Genomic DNA, 18,676 nt, shown 5'->3' with positions numbered 1-18,676 from the left:
GGCGCCGGGGAGGACGCGGCCACGCGACAGCGCGACAGGGCGGCCATGGGCCTGGCCGTGCAGCCCGGGGCGCCCTACGCGCGCGCGGGCGGCTCCGAGCGCGGCTGCTGGTTCTACCTGCGCTACCTCTTCCTGTTCGCGTCGCTCGTCCAGACCCTCATCATCGTGGGGTTGGTGCTCTTCATGGTGTACGGCAACGTGCACCAGGGCACCGAGGCCAACCTGCAGGACACTGAGCGCCGCGCCGCCGCTCTACACGGCCAGGTCGTGGAGCTGACGGCCGCGCGCGCCAACCTCACGCGCGAGCTCAACCTCACGGCGCGCGCCAAGGACAGCATCATGCAGATGCTGCTGGGCGCGCGCCGCGACCTGGAGGGCATCAACGCCAGCTTCCGCCAGTGCCAGGCCGACCAGGTGAGCCTGCGCGCAGGGCCTTGTGCGCTGTCTGTCTGGGGCTTAGTTTCTGAGACAGGGCTTCTGATCCTCCTGCCTCCGCCTCCCTAGTGCTGGGGTGACAGGCGTGTGCCACCAGGCGTGTGCCACCGGGCGCGTGCCCGGCTTGGCCTGTACTTATAACTAACCAAAAAGTAGTCATTATCAGTCTTAGTCTGTTTACAGGTCCTAAAACAAAATAATTAGAGCAGGTAATTTACAACATGGCTTCAGGGCTAGGCGTGGCAGGAGGCTGAGGAGGGAGGATTTGGGGACCAGGCTGGCCTGGGTTTCACAGTGAGACCCTGCCTCAAAAAGGAAGAAGGAAGCCAGGCGTGGTGGCGCATGTCTGCCATCTTAGCACTCTGGAGTCTGAGGCAGGAGGACTGCGGTGAGTTTGAGGCCAGTCTGGACTACACAGTGAGTTCAAGGGCAGCCTAAACCACATACGAGACCCTGTCTAAGAAAAACAAAAGAAGAGAGATGAAGAAACACACAGACAGGCAGAATGTAGAGGTTTGTTTGGCGTTTGGCTCAGGGTGCTGAGGCTGGGGAGCTCAGTTCCTAACGGGCCACTCCCCACCACCCAGTGGGGACCAAGTTTCCAACCCACGGCCCTGGTGGGGCCACTGAGACCCCAGCACTGTCCGCCCAGCGTTCAGGTGAGTGGGTACCCTGGGCGTGAAGGGGCAGCCAGAGCCCCTGAACCGAGGTCCACGAAGTGCCCGCGCCAGGCGTGGCCGGCCGCAGAGGGCAGGCTTCGGGGAAGCCCAGCCGAGGAGTGTCCGCAGAGATGCCCCCACGCACAGTGAGTGCTGGCCCAGCGCGGGGGCCTGGGTTCCCTCCCCAGCACCGCGAAAATAGGAACATCAGCTAGACTTGGTGGTGCCCATCTGTAATCTCAGCTACTCGGGAGGCCGAGACAGGAGGATCAAAGTTTGACACAACTTGTGACCCTGTCTCAAAAAAAAGTTTTAAGAAAGGGTTGGGGATTAGCTCAGCGCTCCCTGGGTTCAGACCCCAGTGGCATGAGCAGGCGAGTGCGTGTGCGCGCACACACACACACACACACACACACACACACACAACGGTGCTGGGCAAGTGTCCTGTCCACAATCGGTCTCCCTGGCTGGGCAGGGAGGAGCCAGGGAAGTGGGGACCTGAGAGGGGAGAACATCTCCCCACAGGGCACAGACCCTTGGCCCCCGGGGACAGCAGCATCGAGGTGGGGGACACCCTCGCACCCCACTTGTGGCCCATGCCGCAGGCAGGGCCTTTTCTCTCTTCGCCTCCTCCCAGCCAGGAGTCCTGCTGGCCTGGGCGCGAGCGGAGTCTGGTGGCCTCAGCCCTGCTGGCTGGGGACAGGCGGGGGGCAGGATGAGGGGCCAGGAAGGAGGTGGTCAGATGCCCCAGCGCCCCTTTGGACCCTGGAGTCCCCCAGAGCACCAGGGCGGGGACCCATCCCCCCATCCCTGGGCTATGCCGGGAACTCCAAGCCAGGTGCCATAGGGTGAGACTCCACGCCCCTCAGACCCCCAGAAGATCTGGGAGGCTGAGGCAGGAGGATCACCAGCTCCAACCCAGCCTGGGCAATTTACTGAAGTAGCAAAATAAAAAGGCCTGGGACGTGGCTCAATCCCAAGGCCCTGCTTCCACCCAGGCCCCAGGAGTGGGTCCACCACCCACTTCGGGTCACAGCAGCCCCCAGACACGCCTCCGGGAACTGGCCTGTTTGGGGTGCAGGATGCATCCAGCCATCGGGCCCACCCATGAAGCCTTGGACACTCACGTGAATCCAGGGTCCTGGAAACCCCACACCTGGCAGTTGACCCCGGGGCCCAGACTGGGCTTTGTTTTGAGATGGTGTCTTGCTACATCACTAAGTGGCCCAGGCTGGCCTCAAACTCATGGTGACTCTCCTGCCTCAGCCTCCTAAGTGTCTTGGAATTACAACTGTGCACCACCATGGTTGGCCCAAATTTTTATTTTATTTTTTAATAAATTTTATTTTATCCCATTCCCCCCTCGATTTTTATTTTTATTATTTTTATTGATTTTTTGGTGCTGGGGATGGAACCCAGCACCTTGTGCCTGCTGACTGGGTGTTTCTACCGCTGAGTTACACCCCCAGCTCCGATTCTGGAATTTTCAAACTTAAAAATTTGAAAACCCATCCAGGCATGATAGCACATGCCTGTAATCCCTGCAGTCAGAAGGCTGAGGCAGGAGGGTCACCATGAGTCGAGGCCAGCCTGAACTACACAGTGAGTTCAAGGTCAACCCGAACCACATGGTGAGACCTTGTCTCAGAAAAAAAAAAAAAAAAGTTGAAAATCACAGCTGAGTCCCCTTGCCTTTTCTTCTTGTGTTTTCCTTTGGGCTGACAAATTCCTCTGGCTTGGATTCCCTGAGGGCTCACAGGGCACCGGGGGCCCTTAGGTCACGGTTGCTGCCCCTTCCTGGGAGGTGACTCAGACGCTGGCCAGGAGTCCCCACTCCATCCTGGTGTTATTGGGAAATCAATGTGATTTCTTTCTTAAATTTTATCTTCTGTTTTTTTGGTGCCAGGGATCAAACTCAGGACCTTTCACTTGCGAGGCAGGTAGCGGAACCACTGAGCTCAATCCCCGGCCCTTTTAAAAAAAGTATTTTGTATTTGTTCACTTTGTGGCGCTGGGGATGGAACCCAGGGCCTGTGCACCGAGCTGCCGCCCCCACCCTCTTTTAAATGTTTTGAGTCAGGGTCCCACTAAGTCACTAAGGTGCCCAGGCTGGGCTCAAACTTTTGACCCTCCTGCCTCGGCCTCCCAAGTGCTGGGATGACGGGCGTGGCCACTGTGCCCAGCTAGTGGCTGGGGCTTCCAGGTGAGGTCTGTCCTCTCCCCATTCACACCGAGGGACTCGGCCTGGGCAGCTCTGAAGAGGGACAGGGCTGCGGGGGCAGCGTCTCTATCCCCCTGCCGCTGGCTCTCTTGGACACCGGCTTGCATGGTCCGGCCCGGAGCCACAGGCCTCTCTGGGTTAGCTGCACGAAGGCTGCTCCGCACCCTGTACGTCCCCAACTCAGACACACTCACACTCACAGATGTGTGCACACACCAGCACATTCCGTGCCCCAAAGGAAACCCTGTCCCCACCAGCCGCCCTTCCCCCAGCCCTGACAACCCCATCTGCTTCCTGTCCCTGTGGATTCGCTTGTTCTGGCTATTTCCTGTCAGGGGCACGCAACGGTGCCCCTCTGTGCCTGGCTGCTGTCACCAGCATCCTCTTCAAGGTTCATCTGCCTTGTAGTGTGTGTCAGAGCCCCCTTCCTTTTCATAGCCGAGTAATATTCCACAGTGTGGCTGGACCACCTTGTGTTTTTCCACTTGTCCACTGGGCATTTGGGCCATTTCCACTTTTTGGTCACTGTGAGTGGTGTGGCTATGGACCCTGGGCTGCAGGTTTCCTGTAGGTTTTCATTTCTTTGGAGTCGATACAAACAAATGGGATACAAACAAGTGGACAGGGGAGTCATATGGCTACTATATTTTAACATTTTGAGGAGCTGCCAGACTTTTTTTTTTTTTTTGGTACCATGGATCGAAGCCAGACTATTCTTATTATTTTGCTTTTTGATAGGGGCTTACTGTGCAGCCCAGGCTGGGGTCAAACTTTTGACCCTCCTGCCTCAGCCTCCTGAGAGCTGGGATGACAGACCTATGCCATCAGGCCTGGCTTCTCATAGTTTCTTTGAAGGAGTTTGAGAGTTTTGGTCTCATATTTAGGTCTTTGACTGTTTTTCCCAATGCTGGTTTGAACTCAATGGCCTTGTGCATGGTAGGCGAGCATTTGGAGGCATTTTACCCTGATGTGAGACCAGTGTGTGGACGTCTAGCTGCCCAGCACCCCGTGGGAGACTCCCCTGTCCCGTGGAATGGCCTTGGTACCGCGTCCCTCTGCTGGGGCAGCCGTAACATGGCACCTGGCACTCAGGGCTTCAGCAGCTGCAACTTCTTCTCTCCCACTTCCGGGAGTGGAGGTCTGTGTCAGGTGGTCAGCAGGGGCTGGGGACGTGCCGAGCACAAGCCAGAGCACTAGCCTTGTGCGTGCAAGGTACAGTCCCCAGTAGCACTGACAAGAGAACAAAACTACATTAAAATTTAAAAGAATAGCTGGGCAGCCTGGCCATGCCTGTCATTCCAGCACTCGGGAGGCAGAGGCAGGAGGATCACAAGTTCAAGTCCACCCTGGGCAGCTTGGTGACTCAGTGAGATGCTGTGTCAAATAAAAAAGGGCCGGGGATGTGGGGGTCCTGATTCAACCCCAGTACTGCAAAACAAACAAACAAACAAACAATAAAAAAGGAAGCAATCTTGCTGGCACCTTCTGTTTTAGGAAGGGTGGTACTGGCATGAGCCCAGGGCCTTTGCACAGGTCCGTCTGTCTGGCTGTCTGTCTGAGACACTGAGTTGCCCAGGATGGGGTCAGACTTGGGACCTTCCAGCCTCACCCTCCCAGTGCTGGCATGACAGGCATGCACCACTGAGCCCGGCAATGTCCCCTTGTTATGAGGACAGCCATCACACTGAAGTCAGGGTCACCCTAAGGCCCCGTCCTGACAGACCCTGCGGGGGGAAATGGTTCCGCCCAGGACAGCACCCTTGCCACGGCAGCTCATGTTCACCCATGCAGCACGCACCAGCGCCTCGATCCTTTCACGTTCTTAAATGCTAATGTTTTAAAATTGACACCAGGGGCCGGGGATTTGGCTCAGTGGTTTCACCACCCAAGTGCAAGGACCCAAGTTCGATCCCCGGTACCAAAAAAAATTTAAAAGTAAAAAAATGAAAACTGACACCAAACAGTCCTGCACATTCCTGGGGTGCGGTGACACTTCCACACCCAGGTAGTGTGTTCAGAGAGCAGAGTAGAGCAGAGCAGAGCAGAGCAGCTGGAGCAGCTGCTGCCTGGAACACTCGTGTTTCTGTCTTGGGAACACTCGAAATCCGTGCTGGTGCAGGCCTGTAATCCCAGCATTCAGGAGGCAGAGGCAGGAGGATCGCTTCGAGTTCAAGGCCAGGTATCTAGACCCTGTCTCAAAAAGCCAAAAATAGAGCAGGGAATGTAGCTCAGTGGCACTGTACCTGCCTGGCAAGTGCAAGGTCCTGAGTTCAGTTCCCAGTAGAAAAAAATTAAAAATCAAAAAGCTAAAGATAAAATCGTCTCTTGCGGCTATTTGAAATACACAAGGAGTTCCGTTAGCCCTAGTGCTCTTCTGTTCATTGGATCCCTAGAACATCACCATGCTGACTGGATCTGTCAACCAACTTCGCGTCACACCTCGGGGCCCTCCTTTAGGGCCGCGCGGGATCAAAAGTAAAGCCCCGTTTCTCCCGCGGTGCTGGCCCGGCGCCCGGGGCCCACAGACCTCCGGGCCCCGCGCCTCGGGGTGCTGAGCTGCCCGTGTCCCCGCGCCCGCAGGCCATCTACCAGGAAAAACTGCGGTACCTGGTGGCCATCATCCTGAGCGAGCAGAGGTGCCAGGAGCAGCTGAAGGCGGACAACAAGAGCTGCCACGGTGAGCGGCGAGCGGCGGGCAGCGGGCGGCGGGAGGGCGGCCCCGTGCGGCGCCGGGCAGCCCCCGACTGGCGCCCTGTGCCCGCAGACCGACTCTCCGTGCTGGGCGAGAAGGGCAGGACGCTGGAGATAGAGCTGGCCAAGGAGAGGGCGCTGTTCCGCAGCGAGAAGGCCGTCTGGGAGCAGGCCCGGCGCCAGCTGGAGGCGCAGCTGGCCGAGTGCGGGCGCGCGCGGGAGCAGCTGGCGCAGCACCAGCGGCTGGCGGAGGGGCGGCTGCAGCAGGTGCAGGCGCTGTGCGCGCCGCTGGAACGCGACCGGCTGGAAACCGAGCTGCGCACCCTGTGGCGTGACGCCGTGGTCTCGCGCGCGCTGGACAGCCTGGGCTACAGCGCCGGCCTCAGCCCCTTCCACTCCGTGGGGACCGAGGTGGCCGCCATCCGCCGGACCTGCGACCAGCTGCCCGCGCTCATGGCGGCCAAGGCCGAGGAGCTGGCGCGCGGGTTGCGCGCGGGCATCGAGCGCGCGGCGCGAGAGAACGCGGAGCTGCGCGCGCAGAAGCTGGAGGCCGAGCAGCGCATGCGCAGCGGGCAGGCGGCGGCTGAGAAGGCGCAGCGGGAGGCGGCGCAGCTCGAGGTCCAGTTGCGCGCGGAGTGCACGCGCCAGACGAACCTGGTGCAGGAGGAGAAGGCGGCGTTGCGCAAGGAGCAGGAGGCCCTGGCCAAGGAGCTGGACGAGCGCAGGCGGCAGGTGGAGCAGATGCAGATGCAGGTGGAAGTGAAGAGCTCGGCGCTGGACACCTGCGTCAAGGCCAAGGTGCGAGGGCGAGGGGCGGGCTGGGGACCCCTGGGGACCTTCGTGGGCCTGGGATGGGGATGGGCACAGAGAATGGGGCAGCGGCAGAGTGGAGGTGGAGGGGCGTGGTGGCGCGCGCCTGTCACCCCTGCACTCCGGAGGCTGAGGCAGGAGGGCAGGAAGGTCCAGCCTGGACAGCTCTGCGACTTGGTGAGACTTTTCTCGAAAGGTAAAAGTAGTTTAAAGGAGGCTGGGGATAGAGCTCACGCGGGTGGAGTGGGCCCTGCGGAGACACTGAGGCAGCCGAGCTCCACGGAGACCGGGTCCCTGGAGGCCCTAGTCCCTCCGTCCCCGAGTGGGTGGCTGAGGCCTGAGGAGCAGCAACCTTTCGGGGGCTCAGGCCCAGGGACCCCCGCTCCACCAGCCTTCTCCTCCTTCCACAGTCGCAGCCGCAGACCCCTCCTCGCCCGGGGCTTGCACCTCCCAACCCTCCGACCATCATTGGTGAGTGAAGCTAGGGTGGGCAGGACTCAGGGCGACCCCTTCCCGCGGGGCACATTCCAACCACCTGCCCCCTCCGCAGACTCAGCCAGCCTGGAGGAGTTCAAGAAGAGGATCCTAGAGAGCCAGCAGCCCTTTGTGCTCCGCCCGGCCAAGTAAGAGGCCGCTGGACAAGGCCAGGACTGGGGGTGGGGGCTCACGTGCTGCTTCCTTCACTTCGTGCCTGCTGTGTGCCCGGGGCCTTTGCGGCCGGAGAAACCAGAAATAACAAGGCCACCCAGTTCTGTCTTCCTGATGCTCCCTGACCCTCCTGCCTCAGCCTCCAGAGTGCTGGGATGACAAGCAGATGCCACCACACCTGGCTTGAATGAGCTACTGTTTTGTTTTGGGTTTTGGTACCGAGAATGGAACTGGGGTCCTTGTGCTTGCAGGGCAGGCTTCGGCACCACTGAGCTAAATCCCAGGCCCTTGAGTGAGCTATTGTTATCCCCACTTTCTAGATGCCGAAACCCAGGCCCTGAGAGGGCACCGTGGGGGCACCTGTCATCCTGGCTACTCAGAAGCCCCAGGCAAGAGGATCACAAGTTAGAGCTCAGCCTGGTAACTTAGGGAGACCCTGTCTCAAAATTGATAAACGGGACTGTGGTGCAGCTCAGGGGTGAGCACTTCCCCAGCATGGATGAGGTCCTTGGTTCGAATCCCAGCACTGAAATAAAAAGAACAGGCGCTGGAGTCAGGGCCTGTAGCTGCACGCACTGGGCGTGGGCACGGAGGGCATCCGGCACTTGCCGGGCCTGGCTTAGGGCCCACGCCCCTTCACCTCGCCTGAGGCTGGGAGTCCACCGGAGGACATCCAGGCGTGAATCACCGTTAGGTGACCCGGGCCTGCCCAGAACACCCTGTGCTCCACCAGGTCCCCACTGCCGTGTGTAGGGCCAGGACACAGCGCCCCGCTGGTGCCCATTAGAGGGAAGGCTCAGGAAGGGCCAGACTTTCAGGCACAGCTCTGACCCCAAAGATCGTGTCCCTGAGTCCGACCCTGTTGGCCTCAGGTTGGCCCGCACGGCCACAGCCTGGGGAGCACAGGGCCGGGCATGCAGAGCCCTCCGCAGGTAGCTCACCCCCCAGCGCTGCAGCTGTCCTGGAGAGCCCTCGGCCCCCACCTGCAGGAGGGCAGTGGGTTCGAGGGGCCCGCCCTCCCAGCGGACAGTGGCCCCCTCCATCTTGGCCCACAGCCCTGGTGGCAAGGAAGGGAGTCTATTATTATCCCCATTTCTCAGAGGAGGGAACTGAGGCCCCACCGGGGTCACTCACAGGCCCGGGCTCCCAGCCCAGGACTGTCCGGCCCAGCGGAGAACCGGGGAAGCTCTTGACATTGTTTACCCCAAATGACGTCCCAGCAAGGAAACAATGAGCACTTAGGCCTGGCCTCCTGTCTCTGGCTTCGGGGCCTCAGGAAGGGCTCTGGCCGCCAGCCTTCCCCAGGGAAGGGGCTGGGGCTGGGCTTCAGCTGCTCACTGGGCACCGAGGGCCGGGCACAGCCCTTACGTCTTGACATGCTTTTGTTTGTTTTTGCAAACAAGCTCCCTGTGCTGCCCAGGCTGGCCTCCTCCTGCCTCAGCCTCTTGAGTAGGTGGGACCACCCACAGGCATGCGCCATCTGCCCAGCTCGACACCCAGGTTCTGGATGCACCGAAGCCCTGGTTATAAACCAAGGGCAAATCCAGAGCCGAACAGCAGCCAGAGCTGAGCCCAAGGTCTTTACAATTCTTTTGAGCTTCTGGGGGCTGGGCAGGGAGCCCAGGACCTTGTATATGCCAGGCAAGTGCTCCCCAACCCGCCAGCTGCACTGGGCCCTTTATCTCTGTGGCTGACTGAGAACTGAATTTTATTCGGAATGCAGCCATCCAGTTACCCAGCTCTGGAGTTGCTTTCCCTCCCCCTTCTTCTTCAGTACTGGGGACCGAACGCAGGGCCTTTGCACTGAGCTGCATCCCCAGCCCTTTTTTATTTTCATTTTTGAGACAGGGTCTCATTAAGTCATAAGTTGCCCAGGCTGGGCTCAAACTTGCCATCCTCCTGCCTCAGCCTCCCAGAGTACTGCAATGACAGCAATTAAAAAACAGCAGGGGCTGGCCGGGGATTTAGCTCAGTGGTTCTGGCGCCTGCTTTGCAAGCGCAAGGTCCCGAGTTCAATCCCCGGTACCAAAAAAAAAAGCAGGTACAGTGGCCCTCGCCTATAGTCTCAACTACTCAGGAAACTGAGGCAGGAGGATTGCTTGTGCCTAGGAGTTTGCAGTGAGCCCGATTCAGAAAAACAAAAACAAAATTCACAATTGGTATAAAAAATATTAAGTAAGATTTGGTCCAGGCAGTGTGGAGGTGGGTAGGGGGGAAAACATCAAGATGTAAAAGATGCACCAAAGAGAAGGAAAGACTGAAAGAGACAAGGGGAGGGAAGGAAGGATGGGTGGATAAAGCAGAAGAGGATGAGGTCACTTGAGGAGGTCTCTGCAGCATCTGGATGGCTTCCCCGAGGTGACCTTTGAGCAGAGACCTGAAGGGGACCAGGGAGAAGCCTGGGGGACCCTGGCCAGGGCACAGGCTGCCTTCTGGCTTCAGGCTGGAGGCCTGGGAGGCCTGGGAGCAGAATGGGACCTTTTTTTTTTTTTTTGAGTCAGGCTCTAAGACATTAAGTTGCCTGGGCTGGGTTTGAATTTGTGATCCTCCTGCCTCAGCCTCCCAGAGCTCTGGGATAATAAGCATAGAATTGGGGCTCGAGGGCCCCGGGCACTCACGGGTCCCCACTGGTGGCTCTGGGGGACAAAGCACGGAGCAGGCGACTGGCCGAGCGATGCCAGGGGCCTGTGCCACTGGGGCAGGGGGTTCGAGCCCGCAGCCCGGGAGCTGCCTGAGGACGGAGAGGGGCGGAGTGCGCCGCGGGGCCCCAGGGAAGACGGGGAAGGAAGGGAGGGGGCGGAAGGGAGTTGGTTGCGCCCCGGCCCCACCAGGAAGCAGCCCTGTGCCAGGCGGGCACCCACCCCGCTGTCCCCTCCCTCCGCAGTGGCTGAGGAAGCGACCTCAGGACGCAGGTGAGGAGCCGGCGAGGACACTGCACGCGCTGCCGACCCTGGGCCATTGCGCCTACCCCCCGCTGTCACTGCGCCCCCCCCCGCCGCGTGATGTCACCGCACTGCCACGTCAGGATGCTCGCTCGCAGCACGCAGACTCCGCGTGACGTCACATCGCCACGATGACGTCACAGCGGAGACGGTGTTGCGCGCTGGCGCCTGCGCAGAGGCCGCATTGGCGCCGTGGCCCCCGAAGCCTTACCGCGCGGCGATGACGTCACAAAGCCACGGCGCCGGGGGCAGCGGCCGCACCGGGCGGAGACACTCGCCGTGACACTCACGCGTTGCCCGTCACAGCCCGCCGAGGCGCCCACAGCATCCCTGGCTCCGCACCGCCCTGCGTCCCGCCGCCCTCCCTCCTCCGCTCCCTTATCTCCCCTGGCGGAGGTGAGAACAGGAAGCCATTCGCCGCCACACACCCCACCTCCGGCGTTTCCAGGCCCCTCGCTGAGTTTCCAGACCTTCCTTGGGAGTTTCTAGGTCCCCCTTGGGGGTTTTGAGGGCCCCCCCTTGAGTTTCCAGGAGCTAGGGAGGGCCTGGGCCCGGGATGACAGACCCCCACAGGCCTCGCACGCACAGCCCCTGCCCTGCCTGCGGCCAGTACAGATACTGGTGTCATTTAATAAATATTGTAAACCCTGCTCAAGGCCCCAGGGTCGTGATTGCTGCTGTGAAAAGACTCCAGGGGGCCACGAGGAAGAAAAGTCTTGAGAGGAAAGGCAGCGACCCTTCTCCAGAGTCCTTGGCTGGGCAGAGGGGGACGTCCCTCAGGGCTCAGCGGAAAGGGGAAAGCCGAGGCCGGGGGGGATCTCAGGAAATGGCCCGGGGCGCACGCTTGCCCGGCGTCGCTGGTAGGTTTGGGGTCTGTCGTTGCAGACCCCATTTAACGGAGGACAGTCCCAGGCGTCACCGGAAGTGAGCCGCAGGGCTCCCGCTGGCCAGGGAGGTCTCGCGTTGCTGGGGTGCAGGGTGACATCAGTGGGTTTGCTGCCCCCGAGTTGGGCGGTGGCAGAGGAAAGGTGAATGGAGGACGGCTGGGGCGGCGCAGAGAAGCCGCGTCCTCCAGGGTGGTAGAAAGCAAATCTTTGCCCAGCACGGTGGGGCACGCCTGTCATCCCAGGGCTCTGGGAAGCTGAGGCAGGGGGGTCGCAAGTTCAAGCCCAGCCTGGGCAGCGTTATAAGATCGTGTCTCAAAATGAAAAAGAGCGGGGGACGTAGCCCAGTGTGAAAGCCCTGGGTTCTATCTCCTGTACCAAAAACAAAAGAAACAAACAAAGGAAGACAAAAACAAAAAGAGAAAAATGCAAATCCCATAGTGCCCCGCTAGAAACGAGTTCCGTGAGAGGAGGCCGGGACCTTATTCCTAAGTCGACTCCAGGAAATGGAGCAAATGGCCATCGAGGGAAAAGCCTAAAAGTGCAGCGGAGGCCAGCACTCACCCCGCCGTCACATCCCGGCCTGGAGGGGTGAGTCACGGCTGGCTGGCAGCGCCTCCTCGGCAGGCACGCGGGGGACAAAGGAGCGATACTTCCGGGATGCGGAAGCCGGCGCGAGAGACGCTCCCCGCAGGAAACACTTGGCGGGGCCTCGGGCCAGGCGGGGTCAGCGGGTGGCCTGGACAGGACAGTTGGGGGCCCCAAGGAAAGGAGGGGGCGTTCCTGGCTCTCGGCCTGCTGCTCTGAGCCCAGCGTCCTTGGGAGCCGCGGATGCTGGCCAGGCCTTATCTGGGGTCCAGAGCCAAACACCCCGGCATCCCATTCCCACTCCGTCCATCTCTGTCTCCATTTTTTAATCCAAGAAGTGGAAATTGTAATGATAGTAACTTAAAACACAGGGGCAGTGCGCACGCCTGTCATCCCAGCATTCTGGGAGCCTGAGTCAGGAGGATCCAGAGTTCAAATCCAGCCTGGGCAACTTAGCGAGACACTCTCAAAATGAAACAAGAGGGCCGGGGATTTAGCTCAGGGGCAGGGCCACCTGCCTCGAAAGCGCAAGGTCTTGAGTTTGATACCCGGTACGGAAAAAAAAACAAAAAAGGGCTGGGGATGCAGCTCAGTGGAAGGCGCTGGAACCCATGCTCCATACCGCTCCCTCCCCAAAATACCCGTAACAACCACAACATTCTGATCTCCCCAGGCCCGCGGGCGCAGCCTCCTCCGCTCCGCCTGCAGCCTGGCTGCCGTCCACGGCGGCTCGGGGCAGACTCGGGCGAATCCCCGCGGGAGCCCTGACAGTGCCTGACCTGGGGGACTTCCGGCGCCTCTATAAATAACCCCTGCTTCCCACAAACACCTCGCCCTTCTTGGAAAAGGGAGCCGAGCCAAGGGCTGGGTCCCGCGGGCCCTAGGCCCGGAGGGGACCGGGCGGGCCGGGCCGGCGCCTGAGCAGTAGCGTCCCGCCCACCGCAGCTGCCTCACGGCCCGGCCCGGCCCGGCCCGGACTGGGACTTTTCGCGGCAGCGCCGCCGGCGTCTACATCTCGCACACTCGGCCAGTACAGGCCACTGCGCCCACCCAGCCCAGACCCACGTTTTGCTTTCTTCCCGGGCCTCAGTTTATCTGTGCAGAATGCGTGTAACAGCAACGTCCCGGGTCCTTCCCCAAGAACCCCCACTTGGGGTGCACCCGGATGGTGGACATGCAACCTGCCGGAGCGCCACATGTCACAGTGACCTCTGAAGGAACGGGGGACGGGGCGCCTTCGGTTGGGAATTCTGGGTGGTTTCATCTTTTTCTCGGTACCGGGGCTGGAACCCAGGCCCTTCCCACTGAGCTGCCCCCCCCCCCCCCGGGTCTAAGTCACTAAGTTACTCAGGAGGCTGAGGCACGTTTATCTTGGGGTTTGAGCCCAGCCTGAGACATTTAGCAAGGCTCTAAAAAAAACCGGGCTGGAGTGAGGCTCAGTAGTGAGCCAGGATGGGTTCCAAGTTCTCCCCTTGCCTCATCAGGGGTGACAGGCGTGCTGAGCCTGTTTCTGTTCCTCAGGGGAGCTAGCCACTTGTATACTGCCACCAGGTGAAGGCCAGTCTTCCAAGAGTATATGGTGGGAGTGTTTTTGTTGTGTTTTTTTCTGGTAAGGGAATCGAACTCAGGACCTTGCTCTTGCCAGGTAGGCACGGTGCCACTGAGCTAAATCCCTCAGTCCCTGTTCGTTTTTTGAGACAAGGTCTCACTATGTAACCTAGGCCAGCCTCAAACACTCAGCGATCCTCCTGCCTCAGCCTCTGGAGTGCTGGGATTACACCCATGGGTAACTAGGCTGGCAGGAATAAACAGCCTCCGAGCAACCACGTGGCTTTATGTTTGCAGCGCAGGGTGTAGAACCCAAGGTCTCGAGGGTGCTAGGCAACGGCTCACCACCTCCAGCCCTTTTTATTTTAGAGTCTTCCTAAATAGCTGAGGCTGGGCTCAAACCCCGTGATTCTACTGCCTCAGCCTCCTGAGCAGAGTAGTTGGGATGAGAGGCAAACTCGCCTGAGCCCAGGAAAGGCAGGATCTGCCCGAGCGCGGCCTTCCTTAGGCCATGGCGCCCTCTGCTGGCCACTCACAACCGCATCGCGCTCCCAGCAATCTTTGGAGGAGCTGCCTGCCAGTGGACACCTCCATTCGCCTGTTTTTAAAAATACTTTATTTTGGGCCCGGGATTTAGCTCAGTGGTTCCGCCGCCTGCCTCGCAAGCGCAAGGTCCCGAGTTCAATCCCTGGTACAAAAAAAAAAACCCAAAAACTTTATTTTTTGTTTTCTAAGATAGGGGAGGGCCGAGGATTTAGCTCAGTGATTCCGACGCCTGCCTCGAAAGTGCAAGGTCCCAAGTTCGATCCCCGTACCCAAAAAAGAAAAAAAATCATCTGTGAATGACAGGACCTTGATGGTGCACGCCTGTAATCCCAGCACTCCGAAGGCTGAGGCAGGGGGATCGCTGGGAGCCCAGCCAGGGCTATGTAGAGAGACCCTGTCTCCAAAACAGAAAATCCCAAAACAAAGCCACATATTCAACTGACAGGCGCACAAGGACACAAAGACTCAGAGAAGAGTTGGAAATGCATGCGTTCAGCCAGGGCCGGGAGAGGTGGCCTGGGAGGCCCTGAGGTGCAGCATTTCTGGGTCACCTGAACCTTCCCACTCCTTTGGGATTTGCAAAACAAAACAAAACACTGTGAGGCTGGGATCGGGCTCAGTGGTAAATGCTCAGTGAGCAGAAAAGTGACTGTGAGTTCCATCCCCAGCACCGAAAAAACCCAAAATCAAACACAAAACCTCTGAAACAGATCCTGCCTGAGTGTGGTGACTCCTGGGATCCCAGCTACTTGAGGCTGAGGCAGGAGGCTCTCAAGCTGAGGGCCAGTCTGGGGGGGATTTTTAGCAAGACCCAGATCCCAAAGCAGGCAGACCTGAGATCTTCCAGTCTCCCTAAGCCTCCTCTCACTGGCACCGGCTCCTAGCATCCACGGGAACCCGAGTTGGCCCAGTGGCCCCAGAGGGTCCCTGGTCAGGCTGCCTGCTGAGTGGGGTCCCGGGTGCTGGGTCGATGGGGCCCCCCTCACTTGCCCACACAGAAGTCCTGAAAGATGACATCTAGGATCTCCTTGCTGCCCCCTCCCCCGGTGAGCTGGGTCAGGTGTCTCCGGGCGGTGCGCAGGGCCTCCGCCGCCAGGGCCAGGTCTGCCGCCCCCTTGTAGTGGCCCAGCGAATCCAGGCAGCGCTGCAGGTGGTGGTGATGCCGAGCCCTCGTCAGGAGTGGTGGGCCTGTGCTCGGGTCCCCGCACCTGGAAGGGACGAGAGTGGTCCCTCCGGATCTGCGGATACCTTTCAAAGTGGGCAAGGTTAGGCCAGGTATGGCACTGCACACCTATAAATCCCCGCACTTGGGGAGGCCGAGGCAGGAGGATCTCGAAAGTTCCACCTCAGCCTTGGCAAATTAATGACTGGGGCTCGGTCCCCAATATTCAGCGAGTAAATAGTGGGAGAGTTTGTTCCATGTAGGACCGACACAGGCTGGAGGCAGGTGGGACTCACACGACAGCCAGCTCCTTCTTCAGGACCCCCAGCAGCCCATCCAGCCCCGCCCCAGTCAGGCAGGACAGCAGCAGGTGGGGGTGCGGCCCGGGCTGGGGGTGTGGACCCTCGGCTGGCAGCAGGTCAGATTTGTTCAGCACCAGCAGCAGGCGCGGGCTGCTCCCGCTGGGGTCTGGGTGTGCCAGGGGGGCCACAATCGTGTCCAGGAAGTCACGTGAGGATGGGGAGGCCAGGTCAGAGGCGTCCAGCACGGCCACAACCAGGTCAGCCTGCTCCAGCCTGGGTTGGAGAGAGAACCAGGGGGTGCCAGGGACCAGGGGGCGGGGCCGAGGGTGAAGGGGCGGGGCCGGCCGAGGGGGCGGGGCCGAGCCTGGGCCGGAGGGGAGGCCTGCGAGAAAGTGAGGCCAGGTTGAGGTCGCCCACTTGAGGGAGGCTGGCTGCCCCTTCCTGAATCGGAAGCACGGAAAGTAAACGCAGCAGGGTGCGCAGGCACGGACGAACTCACCTCTCCCGGGCTCGCCGCACACCCTCCTGTTCCACGGGCCCCACGCCCTCCCGCAGCCCCGCTGTGTCACTCAGCAGTGCGGGGAACCCAGCCAAGTCCACAGGAGTCTCCAGCACGTCACGGGTGGTTCCGGGCTCCGGGGACACGATAGACACGGGCTTCCGGCCTGGGGGGACGAGGAAGGGGCTGGCTGAGGCCGCAGAACTACTGCTGCAGGCTCCTCCCCTTGTTGGGCAGAGCTGTCCTCTGCGGGCCTTTTCCACGGACCCACCCGAGTGCCTCAGACCTCCCGCCCCGCCCATCCGCCCCACCTACTGAGCAGGTTCACCAGGCTGCTCTTGCCGGCGTTCGGGGGCCCGGTGACCACCACGTGCGCCCCCGAGCGGAGCCTCTGCCCCCGCCTGGCGTCCTGCAGGTGCGAGACCAGGGCCACCTCCAGCGCCCGCACCTCTCGGTCAGCTGCGGGCAGAGGGCAGGGGGTCAGGGCCCTTGGGGGCTTCGATGCCAGCTGCTGTCGGCTCCCGCCCGGGCGGGCCCACCTTGCTCCAGGACGCCCTCCTCTAGGCTGTCGTCCTCCGAGAAGTCGATGTAGGCCTCCACATAGGCCAGGGCCTGGGCGTGGGAGCGGCGAGGTGAGCACTCACCGCCCCCAGCTGCCCCCCGGGTCCACCCTGGCATCTTTACTGGACCAATCCATGAGGGCCGGTGGGGAGGAGCGCCCGCCCCGGCATGGCCCCTGGGGCACCTGCCTTGGTGAGTGTCTCGGCCCAGCTGCGGCACAGGTGGCCGAGCTCCCCGTCCAGCTGCCGCAGGGCCTGGCGCCGCTGGGCCTCCGTCTCCGCGTGGATCAGGTCCGCCAGCCCCTCCACCTCGGGCAGGCTCAGCTTCCCGTGGGCGAAGGCGCGCCTGGTGAACTCGCCGGCCTCAGCCGGCCGAAGCCCTGGGACGCCGCCTGCGGGGAGCCGGGGTCCTGGGTCCCCGGGCCCTGCGCCCCTGGGCACCGCGCCCTGCCCACCTCGGACCTGGGGCCGCCGTCACCTACCCAGGGCCTGCAGGACGCCGCTCACCACAGCGGGGCCTCCGTGCACGTGGAACTCAGTGCAGTCCTCGCCCGTGAAGCTCTGCGGCCCTGGCGTGCGTGGGGGCGTGGTCAGTGCAGGACGGAGCGTGGGCGGGCGGGCGGGCAGGGTCGGGGCGACCTACCTGGGAGCCAGAGCACCAGCGCGCGGTCCAGCGGGGCGCCCGAGCGCGGGTCGCACAGCAGGCGCAGGCTGGCGCGGCGCGCGAGGGGCAGGGCGCGGGGTGCGGTCAGGCTCCGCAGCGCCTGGCGGCTGGCGGGGCCGCTGGTCCGGATCACTGCGACGCCGCAGCGGCCGCGGCCCGAGCTCAGCGCGAAGATGGTGGCCCCGGGGGCCGTGCACAGGCTGGGCAGGAGAGAGGGGCGTCGGCACGGCGGGGCGGGGGCCGGGCCGGGAAGGACGCGGCAGGGCTTCGAGCCCCAGCACCGAAGGAGCCCCAGCAACCCCCCACCCTGTCACACCACCTGCGAGGCCCCCAGGCCGCCAGGGTCCGCAGCTCCCGCCACATGGACTTAACCTCTCGCTCTCCGCCTGCCCGACCTTCCTCCGCGACTTCAACTACAGGCACCAGGCCCCGCCCACCCTGCGGACGACTGGCGAAACGCGCTCATCTTCCATTGGGCTACTTATGATATGTCCCGCCCACAGGTTGAAGCCCTTTATTCCTATGGGTGCGGCGCGATGACTGCTCCCGCGGCAACAGGGGACGGAACAGTTAGGGCCCTAGCGCAGCAGGGATCCGAGACTGGGGGAGAGGACAGGGCTTAGCTCACTGGTAGTCACCGCGAGGCTACGTTTCGAGTCCTGTGTCCACCTGGCTAGTTCGTAGCCTTAGGCGTGGTGGCGAAAACAGGTGCGCTCAGTTTCCCAGTCCAAGAAAGGGGCCACATCTCAGTACTCTGGGAGCCTGAAGTAGGAGGATCTCTGGTTCAAGCCCTGTCTCAAAAACTAGAAAGGGCTGGGGATGAGTCCCGGGGAGCCTGGGCCCTGGCCCAGAGAAAATCCTGCCCAAACTTTCAGGAAGCTCTCGGCTTGCCTCCCCTGAGCCCCGACTGCCTCTCCCCGTTCGAGTCCTCCTCCAGGCCCTCACCCAGCCGCCGCCTCCAGGACGCCGCGCCGGGGCCCCGCGCAGCCCCCCACCCCCACCCGGCCCCCCGAGCCCGGGATCGCTTTCGGGTTAACTCGGGACAGGGGCGAGCCGGAGAAATCGCTGATCGGAGAATTCCAGGCGTGGGGGCGAGGCCTTGGGAGCCTGGCCGAGATCCTCTGGTTCTCAGCCAGCCCGGGCGGGCGGGCGGGCCTCCTGCGCCTGGGGAACAACGGGGGCCGGACTAGGGTTCTCATCCCGCCCTGCTCGACTTTGTGGTCCGCAGAATAGGAACCCACGACGACATCCTTTCATCCGTTCTTTCCGGTGATTCCGGTGATTCCGTCTGCGACAGGGATACACCCAGCGTGTACTCTGCTCCGCCTCGAGGCTGGGCCTTCACCAAGCTCCCAGTCTAATGCAGTGGGGACTTAACGAAACCTCGTCTCAAAATAAAAAATAAGACAAGCAAAAGTAAATAAATAAGGGCTGGGGATGTAGCTCGGTGTGAGGACCTCGGGTTCAATCCCCAGTGCCACAAAAAAACCCAAAACAAACCAAATGCATCTTTGTTT

The 18,676-nt window shown here is 61.4% G+C and overlaps 2 protein-coding genes across 4 annotated transcripts; one reads left to right on the top strand and one right to left on the bottom strand.

Annotated features, from left to right (window-relative positions):
• Positions 1 to 11: 11 nt before the first annotated feature.
• On the top strand, positions 12 to 11,056 carry Plvap (plasmalemma vesicle associated protein). 2 transcript variants are annotated; one of them, XM_004873226.4, is made up of 7 exons: positions 12 to 414; positions 5,896 to 5,992; positions 6,080 to 6,804; positions 7,227 to 7,287; positions 7,367 to 7,439; positions 7,785 to 7,884; positions 10,349 to 11,056. In XM_004873226.4, the coding sequence occupies exons 1-7, from the start codon at positions 46 to 48 to the stop codon at positions 10,520 to 10,522; spliced, it is 1,599 nt and encodes a 532-aa protein (XP_004873283.2). In that variant the 5' UTR covers positions 12 to 45; the 3' UTR covers positions 10,523 to 11,056. The 2 variants fall into 2 exon arrangements, with proteins under 2 accessions (XP_004873283.2, XP_004873284.1); XM_004873227.3 differs by lacking the exon at positions 7,785 to 7,884 and having other exon boundaries at positions 13 to 414.
• A 2,969-nt stretch (positions 11,057 to 14,025) lies between these two features.
• Gtpbp3 (GTP binding protein 3, mitochondrial) lies at positions 14,026 to 17,595 on the bottom strand. 2 transcript variants are annotated; one of them, XM_004873228.4, is made up of 9 exons: positions 17,479 to 17,595; positions 17,139 to 17,359; positions 16,978 to 17,064; positions 16,685 to 16,887; positions 16,475 to 16,547; positions 16,251 to 16,394; positions 15,936 to 16,101; positions 15,431 to 15,709; positions 14,026 to 15,180 (listed from the first exon to the last, which is right to left on the bottom strand). In XM_004873228.4, exons 1-9 carry the CDS (start codon positions 17,520 to 17,522, stop codon positions 14,955 to 14,957), a joined length of 1,443 nt encoding a protein of 480 aa, XP_004873285.1. In that variant the 5' UTR covers positions 17,523 to 17,595; the 3' UTR covers positions 14,026 to 14,954. The 2 variants fall into 2 exon arrangements, with proteins under 2 accessions (XP_004873285.1, XP_087058055.1); XM_087201929.1 differs by lacking the exon at positions 15,431 to 15,709.
• Between the last annotated feature and the right edge of the window lie 1,081 nt (positions 17,596 to 18,676).

The sequence above is a fragment of the Heterocephalus glaber genome, unplaced genomic scaffold (genome assembly GCF_053883595.1).
Source record: "Heterocephalus glaber isolate CG9 unplaced genomic scaffold, H.glaber_assembly_v1.0 deba00001761, whole genome shotgun sequence".
In the NCBI taxonomy this organism is placed as follows: domain Eukaryota; kingdom Metazoa; phylum Chordata; class Mammalia; order Rodentia; family Bathyergidae; genus Heterocephalus; species Heterocephalus glaber.
Note: the sequence above shows the minus strand (reverse complement) of the source record. Positions and strands in the feature narration are given on the sequence as shown.

Excerpts from the sequence above, each read along its gene's own strand:
- Plvap (XM_004873226.4), top strand. The coding sequence starts at position 46 with ATGGGCCTGGCCGTGCAGCCCGGGGCGCCCTACGCGCGCGCGGGCGGC. Across the intron at positions 7,440-7,784 it reads TTTGTGCTCCGCCCGGCCAA|ATGCCGAAACCCAGGCCCTG; the intron begins GTAAGAGGCCGC and ends CCCACTTTCTAG. Across the intron at positions 7,885-10,348 it reads ACAAGTTAGAGCTCAGCCTG|TGGCTGAGGAAGCGACCTCA; the intron begins GTAACTTAGGGA and ends CTCCCTCCGCAG.
- Gtpbp3 (XM_004873228.4), bottom strand. The coding sequence starts at position 17,522 with ATGTGGCGGGAGCTGCGGACCCTGGCGGCCTGGGGGCCTCGCAG. Across the intron at positions 17,360-17,478 it reads GCGGCCTGGGGGCCTCGCAG|CCTGTGCACGGCCCCCGGGG; the intron begins GTGGTGTGACAG and ends TCTCCTGCCCAG. Across the intron at positions 16,102-16,250 it reads CAGCCTGGTGAACCTGCTCA|GCCGGAAGCCCGTGTCTATC; the intron begins GTAGGTGGGGCG and ends TCGTCCCCCCAG.